The following is a 27,403-nucleotide window of genomic DNA, read 5'->3' on the forward strand; positions in this document are numbered from 1 at the left end:
TGTATCATGGTTTATAAAATGGTAACTCAACTTTGGAATCAGATTAAATCTGTGACTTCTTTTTTTTTTTAACATGAGTTTTATGTTTAGCAAAAGAAGATAAAATTTGAAATATCTTAAGTCACTTGAGTGTGTTTGCTACAGGAATGAATTTCAGTGCATTTGGACAAGGAGGACCTGCCATTGGGTTTCTCACACCATTATCTATACTCAGGTGGACCACAGTGACATGAATACCTCAAATGAATACTGCAAATACATGAACCACAGATGACAAGATAAAGGTCATCTCTAGGGCCTCAGCAGATGGCATAAACATTTCCCAAGATTTTTCTTTCATTTATGCTTAGCTTTAGGATAATATCAAAATCTACTATAATACTTAATAGTGACTAGATGGGAGAGGAAAGTGACCATAGGAAGCCCTGAGATGTAGAAAAAGAAATTTCGTAATGGAGTGAATATTTTGCCATATAAAATTCAGAAAGCAAAGAAGGCATCCTAAGATGATGATCCAGGGATGACCACATTGATGATATTTACTGTAATTCTGCTGGCAGAACTCTGCACTCCTGAAAAGGCATCCTATTGACCTAAAAGAAGAGCAATCAACCACTGAAACCACTGTACCTTTGAAAAACCGTTTGCCATTTGTAATTTCTTTTGTGGCGAATCCGGGTCCTCTGGGACAGAGCTCCTCGTACTCAGGTGTGTTTCTCATGGGACACTCCTCGCACTCCTCGGTGCCCCAGGCTGCCCCGACCGAGCAGCAGCAGGCGTCCATGCGGTGGCGCCCAGCCACGGGCAGGGTGCACTCCTCGTCCTCGTACCTCAGGAAGCAGGTCTCCAGGCGGATATCTGCCCGAGGGAGCAAACAGAGGCAGGCTGAGGAGAGCTACTCTGTTTTCATTGCCTCAAATAGCCAGCGTTGTGTTAGGCCAAGTGGAATACACACAGTAATTTACTATAAAATGATTGACTAAAACTCATTTTTTTTTCCTCAAAGGCTTTGTGGTGGGTTTTCCTGCTTCATAAAGGCTTGCTGGCAGCTCATATTTTTTTGCATCTCCTCTTGTGGCAAGAATCCTTTCAATGTTAGGCATTTTCTGATAATTCCCCAGAAGCAGCAGTGTTCACAGAAATCCTGCAATGCTCTTTTGGGAAATGTATTCCTCATTATCCAACCAGGCTGATTACCAATGCATGTACTCTATGATGTCTTGACATCCCTCTAGCTGAAAGCCAACTGCAGTCTTCATTGTTGGAAAACATCTCAGCTGGCTCCAGCACCCTTTCCTCAGATCCACTTCATTTTTGGAGAGGTAGAATGGTGAACTCTGAAATGAGGACTGCCTTCCTTGTGATTAGAGAGGGAAAACAGCAAAGAAGAGCCATTGACTCCTCTTTTCAAGTGTTTCTTTCACCTCAACATGTGGTTATGTGCACATTCTGTGTACATGTGGGAATGTGGGCTTCCTTTAATGCTAGAAAGCTATGGAAGCCTTCTGTGAAATTCCACATTTGGGTTGTATCTATTAAAATGGTTAATTTCAAAATGAATCCTGGACTAAACACTGAAGCATCTTTCAACTTAAGAACCTGGAAAAAGGTTCTCATTAAACGCCAAATCCTCCTAAACAAAGAAGCAAAGGCTCAAAATGGGATTAACTGACATCCATAGTTATAAATTCCAGCTTTTATATTCTGCATTGCTTACATTATAAACCATAAAGTTTCACATTTAAAGGGTGATTAATCCTAATTCATAAAGGAGCTATATCTTTTAAATGCATGCCACTCTTTCAACCACCTACAGTGGCCTTTCACTAAAGATGCTCTTCAGGGTCACACAGTTTCAGATCCACAATGTGGCTGAGCATCATTTCCAGAGTCATGGACTCCAAACCCAGTGATCCAAAGGATGTTATTCCTGGGAGTCAGAAGCCGTAACAGTAACACCAGAAAAAGCCCAAGACTCCACATGCATGACTGCAGGATCTCAAATCTGCCGCCACTGAGTCCACAGGGCAGGTTTCTAAAAATCAAAGTTTTGTGTCCAGTCTCTTCCACATCATTGTCACTTGGGTTCTAGCAGTTGTCATGGAGAGTCACACCATGGCTGATGGAGACAACAGCCCTCATTCCCTCAGGTTCACTACTCAGGCTGTTACAGTCTTTACTGCTGATACCCACAGGAGTTTCCTGAAAACCCCTGTCTTTCTGGCTAATGGCAGGCCTGCCTAGCAGGCTGAGGCTACAGTTTCCGATTAAGCAAAAATGTTCTCCTTACTGATCACCTAGAATTCTACATCCATGGCATATGGAGGACAGATTTAAGAGCTCTAGAATAATATTTGTGATGGTAGCAGTTTAATAAATAATTACATATCTTTAAAGAACCGCCAGGTTCCCTACTCTTTATAAGGAATAAAGAGCTGAGTCAGGAAGGCTATTTGTCAAGGAAACCACTATGAATGCTAATAGAAATGCTGAATTTGGGATGTGTGTGTGTCTGTACTTGGAACTGAATATTCAGCTCTCTCTTCTGAGTTCTGAATAATTGTTAAGAAATGTTCATTAGAAAAGTAATGAGCTCAGTATTTACCTAGGCAAATCCTCCCTGTGGCATCTAAAGTCATCCCACTGGGACACTGACACTTAAATGATCCCTTGGAGTTAACACACAAGCCATTCTTGCAGACTCCTGGGAACACTTCACATTCATCTATATCTATGAAGAAAAAAAGAGAGCATGAAGTTAATACATCTGCGTAGCACAATTCTACTTTATTCCATTCAGGGAGTCATATTCCCACAACTGAAAAGGCCATTTTGAACTTAGTAAGTAGAAAACTAGTTTGCTTCTAAATAATTCATACAGAATTTCTAGGATGTTTAAAAAGCAACCAGATAGAGCTCATCCACTAACAAAGATATTATTGCTTCTCTATCAGTCCCAGAGGGTAATTTTTGAGTTGTAAAGACAGGGAGTTTGTGGGAGTTCTTAGAGACAAGTTTGGGTACTACAGACATCTCAGGTAAGGCTCCCAAGTGCAAGAAAGTGAAAGTGTTAGTCACCCAGTCATGTCTGATTCTTTGTGATCCCATGGCTATAGGCTGCTGGGTCCCCTTGTCCATGGGATTTCCCAGGAAAGAATACAGAACTGGGTAGCCATTCCCTTCTCAAGGGGATCTTCCCAACCCAGGCACTGAACCCAGGCCTCCTGCATTGCAGGCAGATTCTTTACCATCTGAACTACCAGGGAAGTGCTAAGGCTCCCAGGAGCCATTTAATTAGCTTTACTAGACCAGATGGCTGGAATTAAGAAAAGAAACAGAAGTCTGATCTTTCAAATTAGCAAAGAAGAACTAGCTTGAAGATAAGCACAGAAAAAAATCCACCACTGGGGAATATGTGCGGCCAATCAAGAGTCTCCTTTGAGAGGTGCTGAGATGTCCCAAGAAAGTGTGTATCTAGTTCTAACTCAGCAATGGTCTCGAGCTATCCTGTCAAAGCCTTGGTGGTTCCAGCTTGGGTTGGAGAGAGCTGGAAGATGCTCATGTTCATTCGTTTATCATTCACTGCATCTGTCTCAAACATATTAGCCCTTCCCAGTTTGCTTAAGGGAGAGCATTGTGTTCTCTGCACTGTTTTTGGAAAAATACTCACCATCAAGTTAACCCAAAGAAAGGCACTTACTTGCTAATGCCAAAAAGGGGGAGCACTAGTCAAGAAACTCACACACACTGTGTCTCTATTGAGAAGAAATAACTTTCCAAGCCAGGGATGTTGAAAAAAAAAAATTCTAAATCTTTCCTTATAAGAGAAATAAATGGGGAGGGGGAAATTTACCTTTTTGGGGCTGTTTTGCTCTGGGGCCACTTGTATACAAAAATATGCTGCTGAGGTCAGATAAGTTATTAACAGTGGGTCTGGACCAGAGAGAGGCCAAAGGATTCAGTCATCATTTGGAAAGCAAGCTCTTGGGTGGGGGTTGTAGTGTTCCTCTTTATTTTAGCAGGGAAAAAAAGTTCATTTCATTCCACATATGGGACTAATTGCTGTTTTTAAAATTTTTCAGCTGCTGTGTCATGTCAGGTTGTGTTAGTCACCCTGACCTATGTCTGTCTACCCGGGACTCCATGAGAAAAGAAAAATCACAGGAAAGTAGAAAGAATCCATGTAGACTCTCAAAAATGAGGCAATAGAGGTGTGTCTTTCTCATCATACATAACCATGAAACAAACAACAATAACAACAAAAGAATCCAGGACAAAATCAAGAGAAATGCAAGTTTTACAGCCTCATCACAAACTTCCTTTTTTTTCTTCCCTATAGATAACATTTTGAAATTGTAGTCACTCGAAACCATGGTCAGCCTAAATCATTTTCAAGACACTCTGCCCTTTGGCCATAGAGCTCTGACACTGGCAAGAGCACCCGTGCTTGTGAAATTCATGTCTGTTACAGGTTCGGCAGTTCTCATTATTTTTTTTCCCTTGCTACATATTTCTCACTGGGAAGTTACATGACAGCTTTATGCAGTCCAAGTTAATTCAAGCATTCCTCTTCATGCATGCAGACATTTATGATTTATAAATAATCATAAATACCTTCACACTGTGTTCCTTTAATTCTTGAATAGCCTTTCCCACATATGGGATCTGTATCAAAAAAACAAACAAAAAGCAAAAAACAAATCTGAGATAACAATATCCAGACTTTATGAGACAATATTAGAAACATGACAGAGGCCCTTTAACATGGAATTGATTTTATTGCTATGAATAATTCTGAGGCAACAAAGTGTCACTGAGATTGTATAGGTGAGGGAGAAGAATGAAATGTCTCCTTGAATAAAGCTCAGTCCATCTGTGAGATTCTGACTCAAAGATACCCTAAAGATCACACTATGGTGATGACTAAGAAGGAAACTGACTCGATTTCCCTCTTGCTGTGACCCCCTAAAACATGAATCATACTATAGGATTACTGTAACATAAATGCGGAAAACAAAGTCTAGAACTGGCAGGTCTCACGCCCTGCAGCAGTCACACTGTTATCAGTTCACACATTTATATATCCAAACACTGAATCAACAGAATCATTAGCAAGGATCTCAAACCTCAGTTTTGCAATAACTTTAGTCGTGAACTCTGGTTCCTTTACATCAATATTTTTTTGGGGAAGAAAACCTGTGCCTGTAAAAAGCTCAGGACCCTTAATCATGAAGTTCCGAAGAGAGCCAATAAGAACTGCTGATCTGGGAAAGCCACACCAGATAACTACACTACAGTGCGGTGATAGAAAAGAATAACCAAATCACATACAATCATTGCCCGTGACACGTCTCTTAATTTCCTACACAGCAACATGTTTCACTGAGGTCATCAGAACGAAATCTTCTATAATTCCCACGTGAACGTAAATGAACAAAGTTCCAAGTAAAATGCCCAGTGAGCAGAGGAGCCACGGCAGCCGCTTCTCTTACCGACTTGGCAGGGGGTGCACGGGCTCCCCCAGGCAGCACCGAGGGATGAACAGCACTGGGACTTTAATGTGGCTCCGTTGATGTTGATCTCACACCGCCCATCGATGACAGTCTGCCAGCAAGTGCCCTTGATGGTTTCTGTAGGGGCAGGGGAGTGATGATATTTAATAGACAATTAACAGAATCTATCTCAAAAATTCAAACATGTACATTGGGATAATGATAGTTTAAAATTTTGTTTTTCCATACCGAAACCCTTTCGCAATAAAAGTGGACATTAAATACAGCGGCATTGATAACACAGGAAAATCATTCTTGGAAAGATAAATACCTATGCAGATGGTTTTTGTTGGATCCAAAGTACTTTCAGAAGAACATTCACAAATGAAAGAGCCTGGACTGTTCTTGCAGACTCCATTGATGCAAGGACTGGATTCACATTCATCGATGTCTGAAACAAAAATAGGTCTACATTACTGCCAAAAACTAGTCTTGGGCACGAACGAATCTTTAAACTTTGGTCTCAACTGCTACCACATATTCTTCATTAGATAATAAAGCTGGTCTAGATAGATTTTTTTCCCTAGACTAGATGGAATGCCAAAAATAATAATTGAGCACGTCTCTATGTTCAGCACATGGCTGAATCTTTTTAATTCAGAAAATCTGGAGCAAATGTAAGCGTGATTTCTGAATTAACTCAAATAGCATATATCTAACATTTTCTTAATCTAGTAAATGTTGGCAAATAAAATACCAAATGCAGGAAAATATAAAATGGATACTCTTAAATAGCATTTGAATGTGAAATAAATGGTGACTAAAAGGCCAATTGCAGATAAGTATTATCAGCAGCTTATAAAGTGTATACAAGTGTCATTCAGGATTACAGAATTTCAACTACGTGACACAACTGTCTAGAATAAGAAGTGGCTTTAATTTATCTTTGTGCTTCTCCAGTGGAGCTCCAAAAGGCAACAAAGTACATGGTATAAGAACAAACACTATTCCTACCTTCACAGGTTTTCAGTTCAGGTTTGTATATAAATCCCTTGGGGCAGGTACAGACAAAACTTCCAGGAGTATTTCTACACTGTCCATTGTCACAAAGCAGACTATTCAATACACATTCATTAATATCTGGAAAATAAAGAAAACATAAACTTTTAAAAGATCTTATCCTTCACATGCAATTTCTTTGCTTTTTTTATGTTTTTAAGGTCATAATGATATGATTAATTCAAGGAAGAAGCAAAACTCCTATACCATTGGTTTTTGCCAAAATTACCTAGTTTTAGCAAATAGGTGACTGATCTGATTATTTTTACTAGGCATCTACAAAGTCTAAAATCACCAGACCATTTAATTCACTTCTTTGGCAGGAAAAAAAAAAATTAGATTTGCTGAAAACTATTATTTATCGGGTTGGACAAAATGTGTGTTTTTTTTCTATTTCTTTGCCATAAGATTGTACAGGAAAACCTGAACGAACTTTTTGGCCAACCCAATATATAATTGTTTCATTGTGCCAAAGTTAAAAGGACTAATCCCACTGTTTTAAGGAACTGACTAAACATTTAGAAAGTATGGTCCATCTTTAATAAGTATGAGTTCCAGGATGGGTGTTTCTTCTTCAGAATAATTTAAGTGGTCTCCAGTTATGTTTATAAAGTATGAAGCAAGCTGTAGAGTTTAAAATTGCCATGAAGAATGCAGACTAGAGATTCCGAGAGCCGAGTAATAGGCCTGTCTGATACAAAATGAAGCTTTTGCTATGTATTACTTAGATAATTGAGGAAGTGTGGAACTTAAACAGTCTGCTATACCACACTGAGCTAAACTACATCATGCAGCCCACAAAGCAGGCTACACATTCACAAGGAATTTTTACACACCGAGTGATTCTGCTTAGATTATCATCTGACAAGCTAGTGGTCCTTACATAAAGTATACACAAATTCAGTACTAGAGAACTGCATGGGTTCACATCAGTAAATATACTTCAATCAGCAACTTACAGTGATCCCTTGGTATCTGCAGGGGATTGGTTCCAGGAACCCCATCCCTGCCATCCAGGTTACCAAAATCTGTGGATGTTCAAGTCCCTTATATAAAATGGTATAGCACTGGTGTATAATCTATGCACATCCACCTGTGTACTTTAAACCATCTCTGCTGCTGCTGCTGCGAAGTCACTTCAGTTGTGTTCAACTCTGTGTCTCTAGATTACTTATAATACCTAATACAACATACATGCTATGTAAATAGTTGCTGGTATATGGAAAATTCAAGTTTTGCTTTTGGGAACTTTCAGGAATTTATTTTCAAATATCTTTGATCTGAGATTGGTTAGATATGCAAATGCAAACCTCACAGATGTGGAGGGCTGTGTTTATAAGGTACTTAAAATATGGGAAAATCAAATATAAAGTGATGCTATTGTCTGAGCAAATAGCATGCTGAGAATTCTGTCAACATTGTATAACAAATGCTAACACTTCCCCAAAGGGTCAATATTGCAATTCTCAACAGATGATGTCAGAAGAATATGGAACTTTAAATTAAGGACTTGAGGATTAAGAAATAAAATAGCCAATCCCTGGAATTCTCTGGAAAGTGGCTGGAGTGGATCTTTGATTTCTAACTTCACACTTCTGAACACAACCTGAAATATGAACATGCATGCTCAATCAAGTCCAACTCCTTGTGACCCCATGGATTGTAGTTCGCCAGGCTCCTCTGTCCATGGAATTTTTTAGGCAAGAATCCTGGAGTGGGTTGTCATTTCCTCTTCCAGGGGGGTCTTCCTGATCCAGGTATCAAACCCATGTCTCCTGCACTGCAGGAGAATTCTTTACCACTGAGCCACCAGGGAGCCCTGAAATATGAACATCCTTCAGATGATAATGGGTCCGACTCTGGAATAGACACTAGAACTCTGAAAGAAGAATCCCTTCTGCCTCCCAAACTCTCTGTTTGCTTCGCATGGGGTGATTTCAGGATAAAGCTAACATCTCTGTGTCTTTCTGGCATGTCCAAATAAACAATGATTTTTCAAGTCTGCCAGTGTAGAGAGGCTCTTATAGAAAAATGAAATTGTAAAACCTTTGAGGTGTGTCTAGTTTGAAAGTACTATGTGTACTCAAATAATAACCATACTCTCCCAAAAAAGGGGGCCCTAAAATTAAGGGTATGAGAGAGAAAGAAATCATTTCTCAAAATTCAGTATATATCATAAATGTAGACTTTTCCTTCTGAAACGTCAGGTTGGGGCCAGCAATAAAATTTAGGGAGACAAAAAGAAACCCACTAGTCAAAATAAGAGGGTGTTGTGCTAAGTCTGTGTCTCCCCTGATCTGCTTCTATCTTCCATTTTCTTAGGTACATATTTAGCCTGAAACATGGGGGGGAAAGCTGATTTGAATGGGGGCAGAGAAGATGCTCTGATTTGTTGTTAGTTTTTCTTATGTGAGTGCAAATGCCACATATTAAGAAGGAAAGCAGGTAAAAATACTGAAAGTAAGATTTCTGCTTCTTTGAAAATAAGTGCTATGTCTAGTTTGCCCACAATGACAATTGGTAGCAGCCTTAACAACAAAGGCATCCAGTAGGGTAGCACTCAGTTCCAACCTGCACAGTTAGAGAACTGTACACTGTATGAGAGGGACGGTTGCCATGGTCCACCCTTGACGTAGTTAAACAAAAGATATAAGCCGTCAGGATGCAGCTATGCTGATACCCGCAGTATAGAGCATCTATCTGTCAAGTCCTTAAGGTACTCAAGCAGTTTGCTCAAGCAACAAAAGAAAGAATGCATGATGCATGAAATGTCTTAGAAAACAGTGAAGCTTCTTACCAACACAGTTTTTCCCAGTTGAATCCACTTCATATCCTGAGTTGCATATACATTTGTAGGTCCCACGGAGGTTTTCGCAAATTCCGTTTGGGCAAATATCAGGATCTAATGCACATTCATTTATATCTGGACCACAAAAAACGCTCATAAGCATTAACATGCTAAAGTAAATGTCAAACAGACTGTCAAAAAATTACAATAAATGTAAAGACATCAGGACCTTGTGAAAATAAAAAGGCTTCTCCTTGATAAGCAACTTGATCCCTTTTTTCTTACTGAAAGATACTCTGAATCAAGTCTTCCCTCCATCAGTCCCTGAGAGGAAACTGGCGTATGAGCTAGAACTACAAGGTTACCAACCCTTAATCAAAAGGAGAACCCCTGGACTTTCTCTTGTCCAAACACCAAGATGGGAAAGTAGATCAAATACAGAGTCCAAGTGCCTACAACTGGTCTCCTTGCCATCAGCTTGTCCCTCTTCAATCTACCTTCTATATTGCCACCAGACTTAGCCTAAAAACAAAGTGATTGTGTCATTTTCAAGGTTCAGACTTTCGTAGGTTTGATAATATCCTCAATATTAAATTAAAATGTGAATGTTATTTATTCAGTTTAAATAATTTACTCTGCCATGAACAATACATAATGCCCTCTTCACTCTGTGTTGGGAATGCCTGGAGCAAGCCTAATCATTGGTTCAAAATGTGCACAATCATCCCCTGCTCTGGAGAAACCTCTGCTACTCTGGCCGGTAAGGATGAGCACCCTCTTTTGGGTGCTTCCAGACCAAGGAGAGCTCTCATAGTTAAGGGTGATGCAAAGTGACCATCAGTGAGTGGCTAGTCTCAAATCTTGTTCCCTGACTCTTCTATAAATCAAGATTGACCTTTTTTCTTTCTCAGATTCCTATCACAACTTATTTATTCCCCGCTAATTCTTTCATTATACAGTTCCTTACTTCTCTTTTCGCCTCCAAATATCCACCCCCAGCCCTTCCTCATCCATACACACTGATGAAACCAATCAAGAGAATGAACTGACAATCAATTCAGCCATAATTCTCTTGAATCAAATCATTTAGTTTAATATTATACATTAATCTCTTCCTCTTTCTTATCTGTGTTTACACTTGTTTCAATTCTCCCTTTTAATTCCTTTCATGGGACCAGTATTTCTCTAGTTCTAACTCCTACACTTAAACATTTCATTTTCTTTCAGCTAACTGCTATCACTGCCTGCTACAAAATACAAGATGGCTCCCTATTGCCATATGTTAATGACCACTTGCTAGTTAAGAAAATGTTCAAAATGTGCAGGGGTTCACCTGAACTTGTAACCCTGAATTGTGCTCGACCGCAGTAGGCCCAAAGGAGGGCCTGGCTGCCCTTTCTCATCAATGAGCCACCACAGCCAATGTATCTCGCGCACATCGACCACCCTGGGAGAGGATCCGATACTTCAGTATGAAGCCCCACACCCACACCCAGAAGCCCCAGGACCCACTGTGCCACTGTTCTGTTCTGCCACTGGGGGCTTCCAAGTGTCCCAGGTAGATCACACAGTGAGAGTCAGAGGGGGGTTCAGATGAGACTGGTGTAAAGGGACCAACTGGAAACCCACAGGGAGGCCCAGGGCTGCCTCTGCACATGCTTAAGGTAGTAAATTTCAAAACAAGTCCTTACCGCTGCCTGCTGACGTTATTCCTGGCCCACTGCTGCAGAGCGCCTGATACTCCGCTGCAATAAATTAACAGATAGTAAATGATTCCCTTGTTTGCAGAACAGGTCGATTCTGCCCTTGGCTTTGCACACATCATTTCCTCCAAAGTAAGTGGAACTGAAATAAAGTGGTAACGGAAAAGGAGGCATCCCCCCAGGGGGAGTCACACCAGGCTCCCATGTAAAGGCTCCGCAATCACCGTGGAAAACGATTTGTAAGGATATACGCAAGTTCCAGCAATTCCTTGTGCAAAGCGCTTTAGGAAAAGGTGTTTTTCCTATGACTTGATTTTGTTCACCAGGGAACACTTTACACTTACAGTGAAATGTGCCTGTTAAAATGTGGTTTCTTAACTCTTAATAAAACTCTCTCCCACCATCTTGGGAATACATTTTTTCTTCGTTCAAGCTATTTTTTTTTTCAGAACAAGTTCTTAACATTTTCTCATTTCTCTGCAAATTATCTAGCCTTCCCTCACAAGAATACGAGGGTGTATACACCTGCATGTATGTGTATTTTTAGTTAATATTCATCAGGATGCCAGACTAATTCTATACATTAAATCCATAGGGAAAATATTGCATAACGTTAAAACAGGATCTTATTGAGGAAATGGCAGTATATAGAATATGTTCCCAAATTTGTGACGGAATCAGATTTCTATTTCTTAAAATTCATACAGTGTTTTAGACACAATTCCAACAATAGTTAGATGAACCTAAGAGTGAATGATGGAAATGGAGAACTAATAGGAAATCACACTTAATCCCAAGAAAAGAAACTAATTTTCCTATAGATGCCTATGGATTTAGGCAACTACAGAGTTTCATAGTCAAATGCAGATCCTTTGTGCTTAAGCAATAGGAGAATTAAAAATTAGGGATGGGCCTTTTTAACAGAAGCCACTTGCACCTTGGTGCTGAAGCAAACACACCTATAATTCCGTGTGCCAGAAAATTGCATTCCTGATGATAGGGGATGCAAAGAAGTTATACATATCCAAAAAAAAAATGACTGTTAACCCTTCAGAGCCTCTGTCTTCCAGCAAACATGAATTTGAGAAAAGTGGTAAAACCCCTTACTTTTTAAAATCATCTTAAAAGGGGCCAAAAAGGGAACCGATGGGAAGGTGGCTGCCACTGTGTTTGAAAGCCAGGGACTGGTAGCAAAAATAAATACCTCCTCTTTATTTTCTCACTTCAGCAATTAATTAAAGCACTGGTGAAATAGAGTAAGTAGTAAAACAGGGAAAAACAACATCATGCTAGTTTTGCTAAAAGCAGTTTTATAATTAGCACTAAATTAGTTGATGCTTGGCCTAAGTGGAAGCAAATTGTGGTTGTTATTCTTTTCCATTTGGGCAGGATCTGGTACTAGACTGCAGTGAATTCAGATCAGCATGGGTTTGAACACTGACGACAATGCTTATTGCTGAGGGTCTCGGGAACAGGCCCTTTGCCTCTTCTAGTTTCCTCTTCTATAAAGTGTAGAAAAGGATACCCAATTTCTGTAGATTTACTGAGAGAACATGTAAAGTGCTCAGCACAACTCAAGCACTTAATACATGGTAGGGGACCTGAGCTAACTTAGTGTCGTGCCCCAGACACAGTAGAATAAGGGCAGAAGAGAAATTCCTAATCATCATTCTCCTGACTGATTGCTACAAGGAGTAAATGCTCAGCAGTCAGGGAGATGTATCTTCATATATAGTTTATTTGACTTCCAGAGCACAGAGATGAGCTTTGCATGTTAAATGGTTAGTGTTTCTCATTAAAGTGTCTAAAGACATTTTTCGGATACTTTCAGTACCTTCTAAAACTCCCCCTCTCTCCTGAAATAAGGGACATCCTACGTTTTGATCCTTCATTATTTGGCATTTTCATTTATCAAAGAGGTGGAGAAACCAAACTCAATGGAACCATTTCCACAAGTGGACCACTTCTGTGTAAATTCATTCAAATATACAACAGAAGCTAGTGGAACTAAGCTTCAAATGTGACTATCTTTAAGCTTTAATGCTTACAGATATCTGCTCTCTTTGGGTCATCTTATTATAAGTCTACCTCTTTCCTATGTATCACAAGAATTCTTTGGAGATGTACTTGGTCCAGAGGAAAATGTAAAAGCAAAGAATGGTATGCATCAAGGGTCCTGGATTCTAAGTTTTGGCTATTCTATTCATTCAAGACATGATCACCTATATTCTTGTGTACTAGGTTTCAGGATACTCATCTACCTTGTAAATTCAAAATATGCAAGGAAACTACTTTGAAAAGTTAAAGCAACAGGCAAACAAATAATATTAATAATACACTACTATAAAGTTACATGGAAGTATATTTTTAGATTACATTTGTATATTATATAACTGAAGTATTATTGCAAACATGCATTTCATTGATTAGTGATCATATAGTTAATGATAATTTGTATATTATTCACCAGGTGAAGCAGTCATCTGAAATAAAGCTTGCTTTCTTTAACTGGCATTCCCCCAATTTAAAGACTTTAAAAGTCTTCCACTTCACTTTCTCTAACTTCTTATAACAGATTTTAATTTCTAATTTCAAATAATAACATTCTCAAAATGGCGAATGCTTAAAAATTGTGAGTTCATCTTTAATTGATAGTATCTAGGCCAGAAATAAACTAACTGTATCTTACATGTAAATCAACCAATCAGAGCTATGTGTTTTCAATATTAGGACTTACTCTATTTTAGGACATTAGAAGCCAACAGCCAAAGTACGTTAAAATTATGTTCAAATGTTGACAGTCTATTGCTTTCATTTCAATAAACTATTTTTGTCTTACAAATAGAAATAATTTACAACTGGAGAGGATCTTCCGGATTATCTAGGACAATTCATTTTCAGATTAAAAGGCCAAGGATCCCTTTTCCATATTATCCAATTTTATAATTGTTTACTAATGTAAACCATCTCAAATCCTTTTGAAATTAGGTAAGAAATATTCCTAAATAAACAAAAATTCACAAAAACACCTGAACCCTCCAATTATGTAATTTGCCTGCCTGTGGCTGGAGAGCAGAATTCTGACTCACTGACCAGTTTTCTTTTCGCTAAGCTATGTCACTTTGAATTGAGAAAAATACTTTTTCCCTAGAGTGGAATAAAATCATTTAGGGAACGCACACCTAAGTCAACATGAAGGATTTGAACAAAATTCACAAATGGACTTTTGGAAAAAAGTTGGAAACAGTCAAGTAATCTGAAAATTATTTATTTTTACACTCTGTAAAATTCTGCTTTTGTAACAGCTCCTGCAAAATGTAACACTGTGAAACAACTTTAGAAAACAAGGTAAGTTGCATGTACTCTAAAGAACAGGAGTATTACTGAGCTGGAGAAATTCAGATGGGAAGCATAAATGTGCAGCTATCCAGATGATAGCTGAGTTGGTGGGTAATGTGTGATCAAAGCCTGACCAGCCCTTTTCAAGACCCCTGCAAGGTATGTGAGGCACCTGTAGAGGATCATGTAATCTTTCCCCGAGACTTCCATAAATACAAAGACTGAAGATGGGGGCAGAAGGCTGGCAGTACCAGGGCATCCCCATGACACAACATACCTGAATTCTGTGAAGGACATGGTTGGCAAGGCTCCCCGAAAGCATACTCAGTGCTGGCACAACAGCATTCGGACTTGGTAACAGCACCAAACAAGGGTTTGACACACTGGCCTCTTTTGTATCCACCATAGCATGTGCTCCGCATGTGTGTGTCTGAACAGGAAGAGGCATCTGTCATCACACTGTCATTTCCAACAGATGGGAACCCCCTAGGTTAAAGTTGAAGCTGGCTTTATTTAGCCATGTCACTGTTCTTACTCACAGAGAATGCCTCTGGTATTAAGCCTCAATAGAAAACAAAACAAATTCTTCAGCTTCCAAGCACTGGAAACCAATTACTAGACTCTTCCAGTTTTCTAGAGACTATCATGGTTTAGCCACTGTGAGATCCTTAAGGGCTAGGATTATACCTCACTCATTGTTTTCTTCCCCAGGCTTGTACAGAGAAGGCAGTTAATAAAAGATGAATGAATGATGGATGATCATTCAATCTCACCATATGATAAATAAGATTTTTATTAGAAATACAGCCCACTCCAACATAATCATACAATTATTGAGTATCTGAATTAGACGTACTTTCAAAAAGGAGGATATCTGATCTGTAAAATTATATAAATCTTAGATATTGGTCTAACTAAGCAGTATCATCTTTACCACCAGGAGGGGATTTCCAGCTATGACCAATCTTTTCCCAGTTCAAAGGGGATTGGGAAAAATTCCCTTTTCTAAGAATAATTTGGATAAAATTTGTATCCATTTATTAACAAATCAGAAACTTCTTATAAAGCCACAAAAAACTATTATCATATAAGTTTCTTGATCATCTATATCCTCCTTTGAATTCTCTACCTCCCTTTGGACATTCAGTTCCTTAGATGAAAATGAAATGTTCATCGTGAGACAATTAGGGACATATAGGTCAATCCAAAGACCATTATCAACAAAGGAGGGCTGGAGAAAACTGAGGACAACTAGGACAAGGAAGAAGGAGAGGTGTGGAGTCCTTTGGTTTTCATTTATCTCAGCTCATCTTTCTATCCCTTGAATTAATATTCACTTTATACAAGAAAAAAACTGACCCTGTTGGTCTGTTGCCCACAGATATTAATTGTATCATACCTGCTGCAGTAGAGTACATTTGCTATTGGTTGATTTTACTGACAGAAGGTGGATCTCTATAGTCCATCTAGTTATGGCCGTAATCTTACCAACACACACACGTCCATCCAGACCCACGGCCAGTCCAGGAAAGCATTCACATCGGTAGGAACCATCAGTGTTGACACAACGCCCATTCATGCAGATTCCAGGTGTTTCACACTCATTAATATCTGTGGTGGGGAGAAGCACTTATTAAAAATGAAGTCACTTCATCTAAAACCATAATGTGCTTACAAGTCTAAGACTTAAAAATAGAGAAGACTTACAATAATGTGCAGCATCAACAATAAAAGCTCAACGAGATGCCTTTCATTTTCCTTTGAGGAAAGAGGAACGAAAACTGAGAGATAAACTGTCTGAGTTTATTTCTTTTCCATATAAAGCTATTTCAATAACATTCTCCGGAGATTTTTTTTTAATCCAAAGTAAGAAGCATAAAGCAAAAACAGAATTGGAAGAAGAAGGAAAGTGACAGCTAAAAGACAAAGGGTCTTGTGTAATGTTTCACATGGCAGTTCTTCCAGGACTGTCAGAAATCTAGCTTGATAATAAACTGCATCTTTGACCTGGGCAGGAAGCTTCTCCTTTTGGCATCCAACACTCAGACTGGTGTCCATTCCAGTTATCACTCATGCCTTAACTCACACTTTAAATCTCTGGGACAATTAGAATGGCATAAGGAGACACAGAACTAAAGCCTAGATGGAACACCAAAAAAAAGGAACAGAAAATGAATATAGATGATTTTGATGACTGTTCCAAGCCAACAACAGCAGTGTAAGCAAATGGAACCCAGCAAAGAAAAATCTCTCTTACACATTACAAATATTTTACAGTATCATATGTGTATATTAGGGAGGTCTGGTAAAAGACTTTATTGGGCACATACTAATAATAGCAGATATTTTCCCCCTCAATATGGGGAAATAGAAATGATACCAAAATTCTGTTTTGGAAAACATATAACACTTAGAAACAAGTCATTTCATAAGAACTCTGTTTATAATATACAACAAGTATATGTGAATATTTCCTTTCTTCTGACCTTAAAAAGGCAAATTGAGACTGAAACACCTCTGCGTTTTACTCAGCTTGTGTTATTTGGCACAAAATACATTCAGAAGGTCCAAGATTCCGTGTACAGATTGTATTTTAAAACAGCAGTTATATTTTAATACATGAACTCAAATTGGTTCAGTTATTCAGGTCACTTTTTTGTTCAAATTGAGATCTACAGTAAAGCAGTGGTGACTACCGCCTGAAAAGTAACACAAAGTTTTTTTACCGCGGACAGAGATGGAATGGGGATCCAGAGAGCATTGCTCAAAGTGAGCGGCCTCAGCCTTCAGAGAGTGATCAAGGGAGGCCAGGCTGGTCATCAGATTAGTCAACTGTAGAGATTAAATTAGCATTGTTCATTCAGCTTTGAACAGTCACAGCTTTGGGGGATCAGAACCAAGTCCTTAGCACTCAGAGAAAATCTTATTTCATGATATCGAGAGAAAAATTATGGAAAACAAATACAGCATATAAGAAATGTCTTTCCTTTTTCTTCCTTTATTCTTATTACAGTATATGCATTCCATTTACTCTATATATCAAAAGAAGGAAGACATAGGGAAGAATAGGAAGCATTCTTCCCTTCTCTTTCTAGCTCTGTTTCTTAAGCTAGAATGGTAAAGTCAGAGCAGAACTTTTAATCATCAGGCACTTCCAAATGAATGGAACACTCGGTTTATCAATCAGACACTAGATCACTAATTGCAAACAGTTGCAAAACCTAGTTTCACCTATGAGGTCATAATGTGCTCTGAAACAGTTACATCAGCATCATCTATTGGCCTCCCTGAAGAGGCTGTGGCCTGGGTCACTGGCAGCCTGTAGGCATCGAAAGGGAATCTTAGCAAGCTCCAAGGTAAGAGGAGTGTGTGTTCTCAAAAAAGGTCTGTTCACAAAGGGGCTTTCACATTTCCTTGTGTTATTTTGTTTGGAAGCCTAGCTCCAAATATTCCAGCAATCATTCCCTTCCTCTTTCTTTCTCACTTGTACAGCACTTAATCTAACAATCTGGTGCTTTGTTGTATGCTGTCTTAATATTTCCATGTGTTAATCTTGTCTTCCTGACTATAAGCTCCTCCCGACACATAGCTCAAAAGTACAGAAACCAATTTCCTACTTCTAATTTTTGAAAAAAGAAAAAAGTTTCTCTTGCTGTGAAGGCAGATTTGCACAATATTAAGAGCCACTGATGTGAAGGTCATAGAGAATGTAAGTAAACAACCAAGGGCTAGAAGCTCTTTTAAGTCTAGAGAAATTACACATCATGCAGAAGACTTAATAAACACAAGGCTTTCTACCATAACATCTTTACCAAAGCTGCCCACCAGGGGCACTCAGAGAAGCACCATACAACTTGCTCCTGCCTTCTCAATCTTGAATCGCTTGACACTCTACACTTATACATCTGAAGCTACAAGCAGACAAGCAGAAGGCTTTGAATGCATGCCGTATTTTAGCAGATTTCCTGGACCTGTTTTCAGTATGGTGTTCCTTGAGGGTCTGGTTCCAACTCAGATCTTGGACACACATGCAATAGTTACTCATCCTTGACTACATTAGGCAAGAGACACTAAGCTCAAACTTATCTCTGATGACTTTGCTCAGGACCTCAGTGTTCAACAGCACAAATAAAAATTTTCATTTTGCTTCACTACTTGGAGCAAAAAGATTATTCCCAAAGTTACAGAACTAAACAATGGTTCCTGGTTCCTTTATTTCTTCTGTTTAATCTTATTTTCCCTTTTTGCTTAATGTGACTTGATAAAGTTTAAATAAATTGTGTTTCTTAAGGTATTTTGAGGTAATTACTAAGAGATCATTGTAGTAACTGTCTACAATATTTTGTTCAGTGAAGATATAAGAGGTGGCAAATGACAGCCATCAAGAAGCCAATTGCAATTATTCCTCAACTACAAGAGATGTAACTCAGCTTGTGCAATAAGATGCTCATGGCTGTTGGTAGTCCAAATGAAAGTTCAACTTCTCATTCATTTTCTACGGAGCCTTGGGCTCTTTTGAGAAGACACCAAAACACCCTTTCTGAAATAAGAACAGCCTTCTGAGTATAAACCATAGCTCTCTGGATGGCTTAATTTAAGAAGTTCCAGTCAGGTTTACTAATCCAGAACTAAGGGTACTATAAATGGGGAGAATTAATAGGGAAGTGCGGTAGCTTTAAGCAATGTAGAGAGGAGGAAAAACAGGTGAAGAATATGACTGAGAGTTTCATAGCACAAACCTTTACAATAACGCCCATCTGATGCCAGCTGAAATCCAGGTTTGCAAATACATTTAAAACTGCCATCTTCATTGATACACATTCCATTAAGGCACATATTCCTTATGCTGCATTCATCCATATCTGAAAAATATAGAAGGTGTATTTTCTTAATGACCAGATAAGTAAGCTTGCAAAGGAAGCCAATCTGGATCAATATACTTTTATTTCTTCACATTTCTCTACTTCTTGTTATTATTGTCTAAGGTTAATTTTCATCCAAATTACAGCATACAAAGAGAAGAGTGACATATGAAATATGTATTTAAAGTTCTCAATTTTTGACCTGTGCTATAGGGCTAAACTATAGGACGTGAATATATATACACACATATGGGCTTCCTGGGTGGTGCTAGTGGTAAAGACACAAAAGATGCAGGTTCTGTCCCTGGGTTGGGAAGATCTCCTGGAGGAGAGCATGGCAACCCATGCCAGTATTCTTGCCTAGAGAATCCCATGGACAGACAAGCCTTGTGGACTACAGTCCATAAAGTTGCAAAAAGTCAGACATGACTGAAGTGACTTAGAAAGAATGCATATATACATATATATGTATACACAAACATGTACAGATTATGAAATGTATATGTATATGTATATATGTATATCATTTGTACATATAGTACATTCATATAGAATTATATAAATATGAAATTTCATATAAATATTAGGTTGGCCAAAAAATTCACCTTACAAAAAAACCTGAACAAACTCTTTGGCCAACCCAATATATATATTTAGAGATTCATATAACTTCTAATATACTGAAAATAAAAACAAAATCAAAATTAAGAATGATGAAATTTGAAATGTATTTAGGCTACTTCCTGATTCTTTGAAAAGGAGAAACCAGAGAACTGCTTGTAGTTTGAATTTTAATAGGGGTAGCAAAAAAGTATTTTTAAAATGCAAGACAACTATAGAGCATAGCCATGACAGTTAACCCTTAGGATCCCTTGATCATAGGGATATTTCTTGAAATTCATCAATATGCTGTTTTATTTAACCTTGCAGCTCTTAGGAGGCACTTGCTCTTCTAGACACAGTGTGTTTTCACTTACAGGCTTTAGTCAGACCAAAGTAATTTATGATTTTTTCTTTTTTAAACAAGATTCTATCCCAACTGAGAATTTTGGCATTAAGTCTTTGAATTGAATCACTGAGATAATATTCTGCCAAAAATGTTTCTAAGAACAATTTTGAAATTCTTTTAACGTATGAATAGATTCTTGGGGTCTTTCCCAAAGACGTTGGGAAAGATGATAAGGAGCATTCTTCATTTTTTGCTAAAGGTCTAAGAAGTAGAAACTCATCAGTAATTGTCATATTCTCAATTTCAGAAAAAATAGGCAGAGGAAAAGACAGAATGAAAAAGCCCAATTCAAAGTGAGGTGATTAATTCAACAGGCAATATGAAGGCTGACTCTCAATTGTCAATATTTCTCTCAAATTTTACATTTTCAGATACTCATTAGTAATATTTCATTACTGCACAGATGCTTTAAACAAAAGACTTTTAAGTGACTGAAGAATGCATGATATTATGTGTGTTCTATTTTTTTTATGTACAAATTCTGACTGTTTAAAATTCATAAGTAATAATTTATGTTATAGAAGTTTCATCATTAGGAATCTTTGAAAAGCAAGCTTGGCTCCTATATTTAAAATGTTACTTGACTCACACAAAAATGAATTAAAGGAATTAATACTATTGAAAAGTTAGGTTTCCTCCCAGATAACGACAGGTGAATATATACATTTTACTAAGTATTTGACCTTGTCTTGTTAAAGATTTTTGGTACTGAAACTGCAACGGAAAAAGCCAAATAACATTATTATTACATTATATTACCTTCACAGTTCTTCCCATCTCGTGTGACGTGAAATCCTGCATTACACACACAATGGAAACTGCCATCTGTGTTGATGCAACGTCCATTATTACAGATACGGCCATTCTGTAAACATTCATCAATGTCTAAAAAGCAAGAGTTAAAAAGAAAGAAATAGATTTATTTAGGGGATTTAAAATTATTTTACTGCTCCTTCTCACCATCTCCAAACTCATGATCTTAGTCTTGGGTTTCAGTTACTAAATAATACCCTTCAACATAAATTCAGAATTAAACAATATGAAATGTAATTAGGATGACTAATAAAAGTTTGAAAGACATACGAAAGAAAAGATGCTGACATAACAGCATTCAATCTAACCCTAATTTCTAATAAGACTCCCTAAATCTCAATTCTGTAAACAAAATAGGTTCTTCTGTATCATTTCCTAGCTAATTTAATGAGCCAGAATATATCATTATTTACAGTGAGCTTTGGCCGATTTCTGTTAAGACATGATCAAAAAGGCAAATCTGATGATAGCTGTATCAGAATAATTAAACAGAAATGTCATTTAAAAAAAACCACAGCTAAAAAACTTAATTCCATCTGAAAACTATCAATCATTTGGCTCTTAAATGCCTATCTTCCTTATGGCAATTCTGGTCCAAATACAGTTTTGTTTATAAATTCCTAGTCTCTTTTATAACTTTATGAGTATTCTGTCTACCAAACAAAATATTGGTACTTTGGGGATATTTTCCCTTTTTTTTCTTTTGTGTTTAAAAATTATGCCAAATTATATAACAGAGCAGGATACAAAAGTGTTAAAAATGACAATAATTCAAACAACCTGTATCTGATCTTGCATTTAAAGATTAATAAATGTAAAGTGGACAGCAAGGTACCCTGGATTATCTATTCCCCTCAGTTTCCAGGCTACATGCCTGGATGAACATCAAAGGGGATGAACGCAAACCATCCTGTCTACCGAGCACATAACCTATGCCAGGGCTTATTCCCCAGGAGACAGAGGCCAGGGCGCTGAGCAGAGCTGGATGGGAGCAGACCTCTCCACGCTGAGTGGAGGCCACGTGTCCCTGGGTGTAAGTGCTCTAAAAGTCCTCTGGGCGACAAGAATGTGCACTCATGGCATACTGGTTATTCTGACTGTCTATCCTGTGTCTGCACGGTGTCTTGTGGTTGACCCTCAGACGCACTTTCTTTCTGGGCAGATCCAGCAGTGGTTTCCACACGAGTCATTGGACTAGCTGAGGCAGTCTGGGCTTTCCTTCTGTCTGATCTTTGTGCCAACAACCTACAATCGTTTTCTCTCTCATTTATTTCTTAATCCTTACTAAAATCTGACTCGTTCCATACTCTAAAAAAAAAAAATAGTAAAAAGCCACATATTCTTCAGCAGACTTTTTTTTTTTCAAGATTTTTTAATCTACTTTTTTTTTTTCTTTAAGGATTCTATAATCTGTGGAGGCCCAGGGATAAAATAAACGGGATAAAGAGTTCAGCTCTTTCTCTCCTCGCTAATTTGAAAATGCCATCGGGGCTCCGCTGCCTTACAAAAATAAATGAAAAGCTTGCCATTCAAAGTCTTGTCTGTGTTTCTGTGCTTCTACTGTCCCCTTCTGTTCAGTTCCACCTGTCCTCCTTCTCAGCTGAGTATACAGCCTTTCTGACCATTCTGTGACCCACTGTCATCTATCTCCAAATGTGAGCATGTTATCAACTTCTCGTGTTTGAGATAAACTTAGCACTAGCTCTTAAAGACGGAGAAGGCAATGGCACCCCACTCGAGCACTCTTGCCTGGAGAATCCCAGGGACGGGGGAGCCTGGTGGGCTGCCGTCTATGGGGTTGCACAGAGTCGGACACGACTGCAGTGACTTAGCAGCAGCAGCCATTAAAGAACACAGTACTTGAGGCTTTTAGGTAATCCTCAGTCTCTAATAAATGAAGTCTCAGATTGATGACAGTAACATGCACCTACACTGGCTGGTTCCCACCCTAGAAGAGTGCTTTCAATGATGTCTTCTATTTGCTTATTTAATAGTGCTGTCTTCTGAAACATTGGTTTCAGTTTATTTTCCACTATTGAAAAATGCCTAATATACTGTGTGTATGCACTGATTATTTTAAACAAAAGTCATAAAGAAGGACCTAAGCTCAGTTAAAAATTCAAACTATACTTGTAATTCAGTAAGTAGACCATTAATAGAAATATTAACAGATTCACGTGTTGTTCTCCAGGTTTTTCTGCTCAAAATTGCCATTTATAAGTAGTGTACTAAGACACACTGATGGCAAGAAATCTCGAAGTCAGAACCAAATTCAAAGATTTTGAAAACAGTCACTAATAAAAATAAATAAAAACAACACTTGTATGTCTTCAACTCATATAAAGAACTTTTGCTAAAAGAGGCAAATAAAATTAACTCATTAATGGCTGACAAATTTTTAAAGCATACAAATGTCCCTATATTTCCCCGTATTTCATTTCAACAGAGAATTTTCTTGCTTTTATCTGCCTTTACTTGATCCATGATAACAGATCATTCTGCACCAAATTTATAGAGATATAGATATTTGAGTCCCCTGAAGTGGGAAGCACATCTTAATTATTTCTATCTCAGAAATTCAGTATAACATTGCTATATTTTAAGTGGATAACCAACAAGGACCTACTGTATAGCATAGGGAACTCTGCTCAGTGTTATGTGGCAGCCTGGATGGGAGAGGAGTTTGGGGGAGAATGGATACATGTATATGTATGGCTGAGTCCCTGCTCTGTCCACATGAAACTGTCACATTGTTACTTCGCTATACTACAATACAAAATAAAACATTAAAAAAAATAAAGAAACTCAGTACATTAAAGTCATCTAAGATGACTTTTGGGTGGACTAATAGGTCAACTACTAAACAAAATTGAAGGCAAATTTTTATGAGGAAACTTTATAGCAGGGCTTCTCCAACTTTAACACACATAAGGATCCCTGGAAGACCGTGTTCAAATGCTGATTTGGATTCAGCAGGTCTCAAGTGGGGCTTTAGTTGCTGTATGTCCAACCTGCCCCTAGCTGATGCTACTGCTGACCACGTGAATCAACAGCAAGAATTTACAGGCACTTCTTATCCTTCAGGCCTTTCCATTCAGCAACTAATTGCAGAAAATTTCACCTGAAAGTTTCCTCTGCTTTTCTGTCAACAAAGGACAATCCTATTCCCTAGCTTTCTGATTACAATTTAAGAGACAATAGTGACAAGGCAAAAACAAAGGGGGCGGGGGAGGTTGGTAAAAAGAAGATATTCCCATAGGCACAGAAGCATCTTTTAAAATAACTGGAACGTTTGCCAGATTTTATGATGTAACATAATTCGGAGTAACAATATGTGGAATTAAGTGCAAAAGGCAATGGGAGTATCTTAGTCTCTCCAAGCAAGGGTTACTTAAGCTCCATGGAATTCCTCAAAGCAAACTCCTTACTTAGCATACATGTCCCCCATGCCAAGCTCAGACTGAACATACCTCGGCATTCTGTCCGCGTGAGTGTGCTCTGATAACCAGGTCGGCACTGACAGGTGTAAGAGCCCTGCGTGTTAATACACTCGCCACCAGCACAAGGGTTCTTCTCACATTCATCAACATCTGCAAAGCACGGTATATTTTAGGAAGAAGTTTGATGGCCATAACTCTAAGACCATTTTGTTGGTTTCCTTTACATGTTAAAACACTTTCAAGAAATAAATAGCTTGATGAAAGGTTCCTTTTTCTTTCCACTACAATAACGGTGCTGCCAGCCACTTGAAGACTGGTCGGGTTGAGCAGTTAAAGTGTATTATTTTCCTGTGTCATTCTTCAGAGTAAAATGCCAAAGGGTAGCAACTCAACACTCCACGCTAATAAACATTTTCTCTTCCCTGGGTCTGGTCTTAACGGAATCAAACAGACTAACATTTCAGAAGTGGCTTCTGGGTAGGATTCCGAGTGTCTCTTGAAACTCGTTACTTCAATAAAAAGAAGGCCCAACCATATCTAATCATTCCTTTCTGAGTTGCGTTAAGAATATTACAACAAACCATGAAGCTATTGCAGTTTGAAGGACACGTTTCACCCACCACTGAGGATGCCACCACCACCACCGTGCCCCCAGACAGGCTCTCACTAGTTTTATAGTCATTTAGAGCTACCGGTATACTTACAGGTAAATTGGGTTTTATTCCTCTGTAAAGACGAGGAAGCTAAGGCTTATGGAAGATAACCCACTTGTTTGAAGTCACCAGCTTCTTGTGGCAGATGCAGGTCTGATCTCAACCCTGAGCTAGATTTCCCTCTCCCACCTAGCTCTGGAGGACCTCTAAGGATTGAAGCACTCTCTCCTGGTGGGCTACTCGAAGGGGCTTTCGAAAACATTTTATTCTTGCGTTATATTTCCTTCTTCACTAACTTGACTGCCTTGTCAACACTTAAACTTCCTTGCTTCATTCTTTAATGACTAACTAGACATAGTTGGTGAGTTATTCATTCAAATTAGTAACACATGCAAAGTTTCACAATTTGGGGGTATTTTTAACGCTTTGTTTTAATGGTCAGGCTTTAATACGATGTCTTAAGTAAGAGTTACCAGCAATGCCTTGAATTTATTTTACAATGAAAGTTAAAAGCCACTATAGTAGGCATAGGATTTTCCTGGTGGCTCAGTGGTAAAGAATCTGCTGGTCAATGCAGAAGGTTGGCTTTGATCTGTGAGTCAGGAAGATCAGCTGAAGAAGAAAATGGCAACCCACTCCAGTATTCTTGCCTGGGGAATCCCATGGACAGAGGAGCCTGGTGGGCTACAGTCCCTGATGTCACTAGAGTCAGACTCGACTTAGCAACTAAACAACAACAAACAACAGTAGGCATAAGAACGTCCCCGCAAACATGTTCTTGCCCTAATCCCCAGAACATATGAATATGCTACATGGCACGGGGAGTCAAGTTAAGCTACTAGCTGGTAGAATATCCATTCCTCCTGAAATACACAGCTGTGCTGTGCTGGGCTGTGCTTAGTCACTCAGTCGTGTCCAACTCTTTGTGACCCCATGGACTATAGCCTACCAGGTTTCTCTATCCATAAGGATTCTCCAGGAAATAATCCTGGAGTGGGTTGCCATGCCCATCTCCAGGGGATCTTTCCAACCCAGCAATCGAACCCAGGTCTCCCACATGGCAGGTGGATTCTTTACCAATTAAGTCCCCAGGGAAGCCCAATATATAGCTGGTCCAGTGTAATCACAAAGATACTTAAATGTGAAGGAGAGTGTTAGAAGAGAGAACCAGAGAGTTAGAGAGAAATTTGAAGAAGCTACACTGCTGGCTTTGAAGATGAAGAAACAGCCCTTTAGCCAAGGAAACAGACAGCCTCTAGATGCTGGAAAAGGCAGAGACATGGATTCTTTCCAAGAGCCTCCATAAGGAACTCAGCCCTGCTGACACCTTGATTTTAGCCTGGTAAGAAATATGTCGGACTTCTAATCTATAGAAATATAAGATAATAAATCTGTGCTGCTTTAAAGCCACTAAGTTTGAGGCAATCTGTTACAGCAGTCATAGAAAACCTATCCAGTCATGGAGCAGAGCTGCATGCGGCAGCCTCTCGGTGCCAGTGCAGTGGTTCATCACGTACCAATGCACTCCCCACGGAGGTCCAGCTGGAACCCTTTGTTGCACTCACACCGGTAGCTCCCGGGGGTTGGGATGCAGCGTCCATTTTGACAGAGATAGCGAAAGAGCTGGCAGTAATCAGTGACGTTGACTGGTAGCACCCCTAAAAGAACAGCATGAGACTCCATTAAAATTATTTAAAATTAGAGCATCCTTCATCAGCACTGAATTCCGTAATAACAGGGAAGATGCTGAACCTTAAAGGAAGGAGGACACTCATTGGGCAAAGGTTATCTGGTACCAACAGAGAGTGTTTCCATTCCTGCCTACAGAGAGTACCTGTGCATCCCGGTGCACGCAGCCAGGTACTGCAGCCCAGCAGTAGCCTGCTCCTCTGCCCACTTCTCCCTCCCCCTCTCTTTGCCTCAGGTTCAAGCCACCAGTTGGCAGGAAAAGCTTAATATTTAACTACTTGCAAAATTGTTTTGCATGATACATAACCCAAAGTGTAATTTTACACCTCCCCTCTATGAATCAGATTTAAATCTCTCCCACAATATCAATAACAAAAGGATGCTAATTTCTGGAGAATATGAAATTGTCCATTTTCCTCTATGTAATAGGCTAGTTGAGAACTTCATACATGAGACTGTGTAAATGCAATACTTAAGAATTCTAAATTTAATGACTTAAACAGCATAAACAATGACAACAAAATTAACCTAATTAATGCAAGAAAAGTAATTGGAT

The 27,403-nt window shown here is 38.8% G+C and overlaps 1 protein-coding gene across 1 annotated transcript in view; it reads right to left on the minus strand.

Moving 5' to 3' along the window:
- The window catches only part of FBN1 (fibrillin 1), a 273,921-nt gene that overhangs the window by 95,582 nt on the left and 150,936 nt on the right, over positions 1-27,403 (minus strand). The window contains exons 11-24 of the mRNA XM_068963729.1: positions 26,676-26,816; positions 24,536-24,655; positions 21,012-21,137; positions 19,121-19,243; positions 15,870-15,992; positions 14,659-14,811; positions 11,031-11,084; positions 9,349-9,474; positions 6,507-6,632; positions 5,824-5,943; positions 5,493-5,630; positions 4,615-4,665; positions 2,606-2,731; positions 631-858 (exon numbers count right to left, since the gene is read on the minus strand). Of these exons, the coding sequence (XP_068819830.1) occupies positions 631-858; positions 2,606-2,731; positions 4,615-4,665; positions 5,493-5,630; positions 5,824-5,943; positions 6,507-6,632; positions 9,349-9,474; positions 11,031-11,084; positions 14,659-14,811; positions 15,870-15,992; positions 19,121-19,243; positions 21,012-21,137; positions 24,536-24,655; positions 26,676-26,816 (1,755 nt within the window). The remainder of the gene's footprint in view (positions 1-630; positions 859-2,605; positions 2,732-4,614; positions 4,666-5,492; positions 5,631-5,823; positions 5,944-6,506; positions 6,633-9,348; positions 9,475-11,030; positions 11,085-14,658; positions 14,812-15,869; positions 15,993-19,120; positions 19,244-21,011; positions 21,138-24,535; positions 24,656-26,675; positions 26,817-27,403) is intronic.

The sequence above is a fragment of the Capricornis sumatraensis genome, chromosome 2 (assembly GCF_032405125.1).
Source record: "Capricornis sumatraensis isolate serow.1 chromosome 2, serow.2, whole genome shotgun sequence".
Taxonomy (NCBI): Eukaryota; Metazoa; Chordata; class Mammalia; order Artiodactyla; family Bovidae; genus Capricornis; species Capricornis sumatraensis.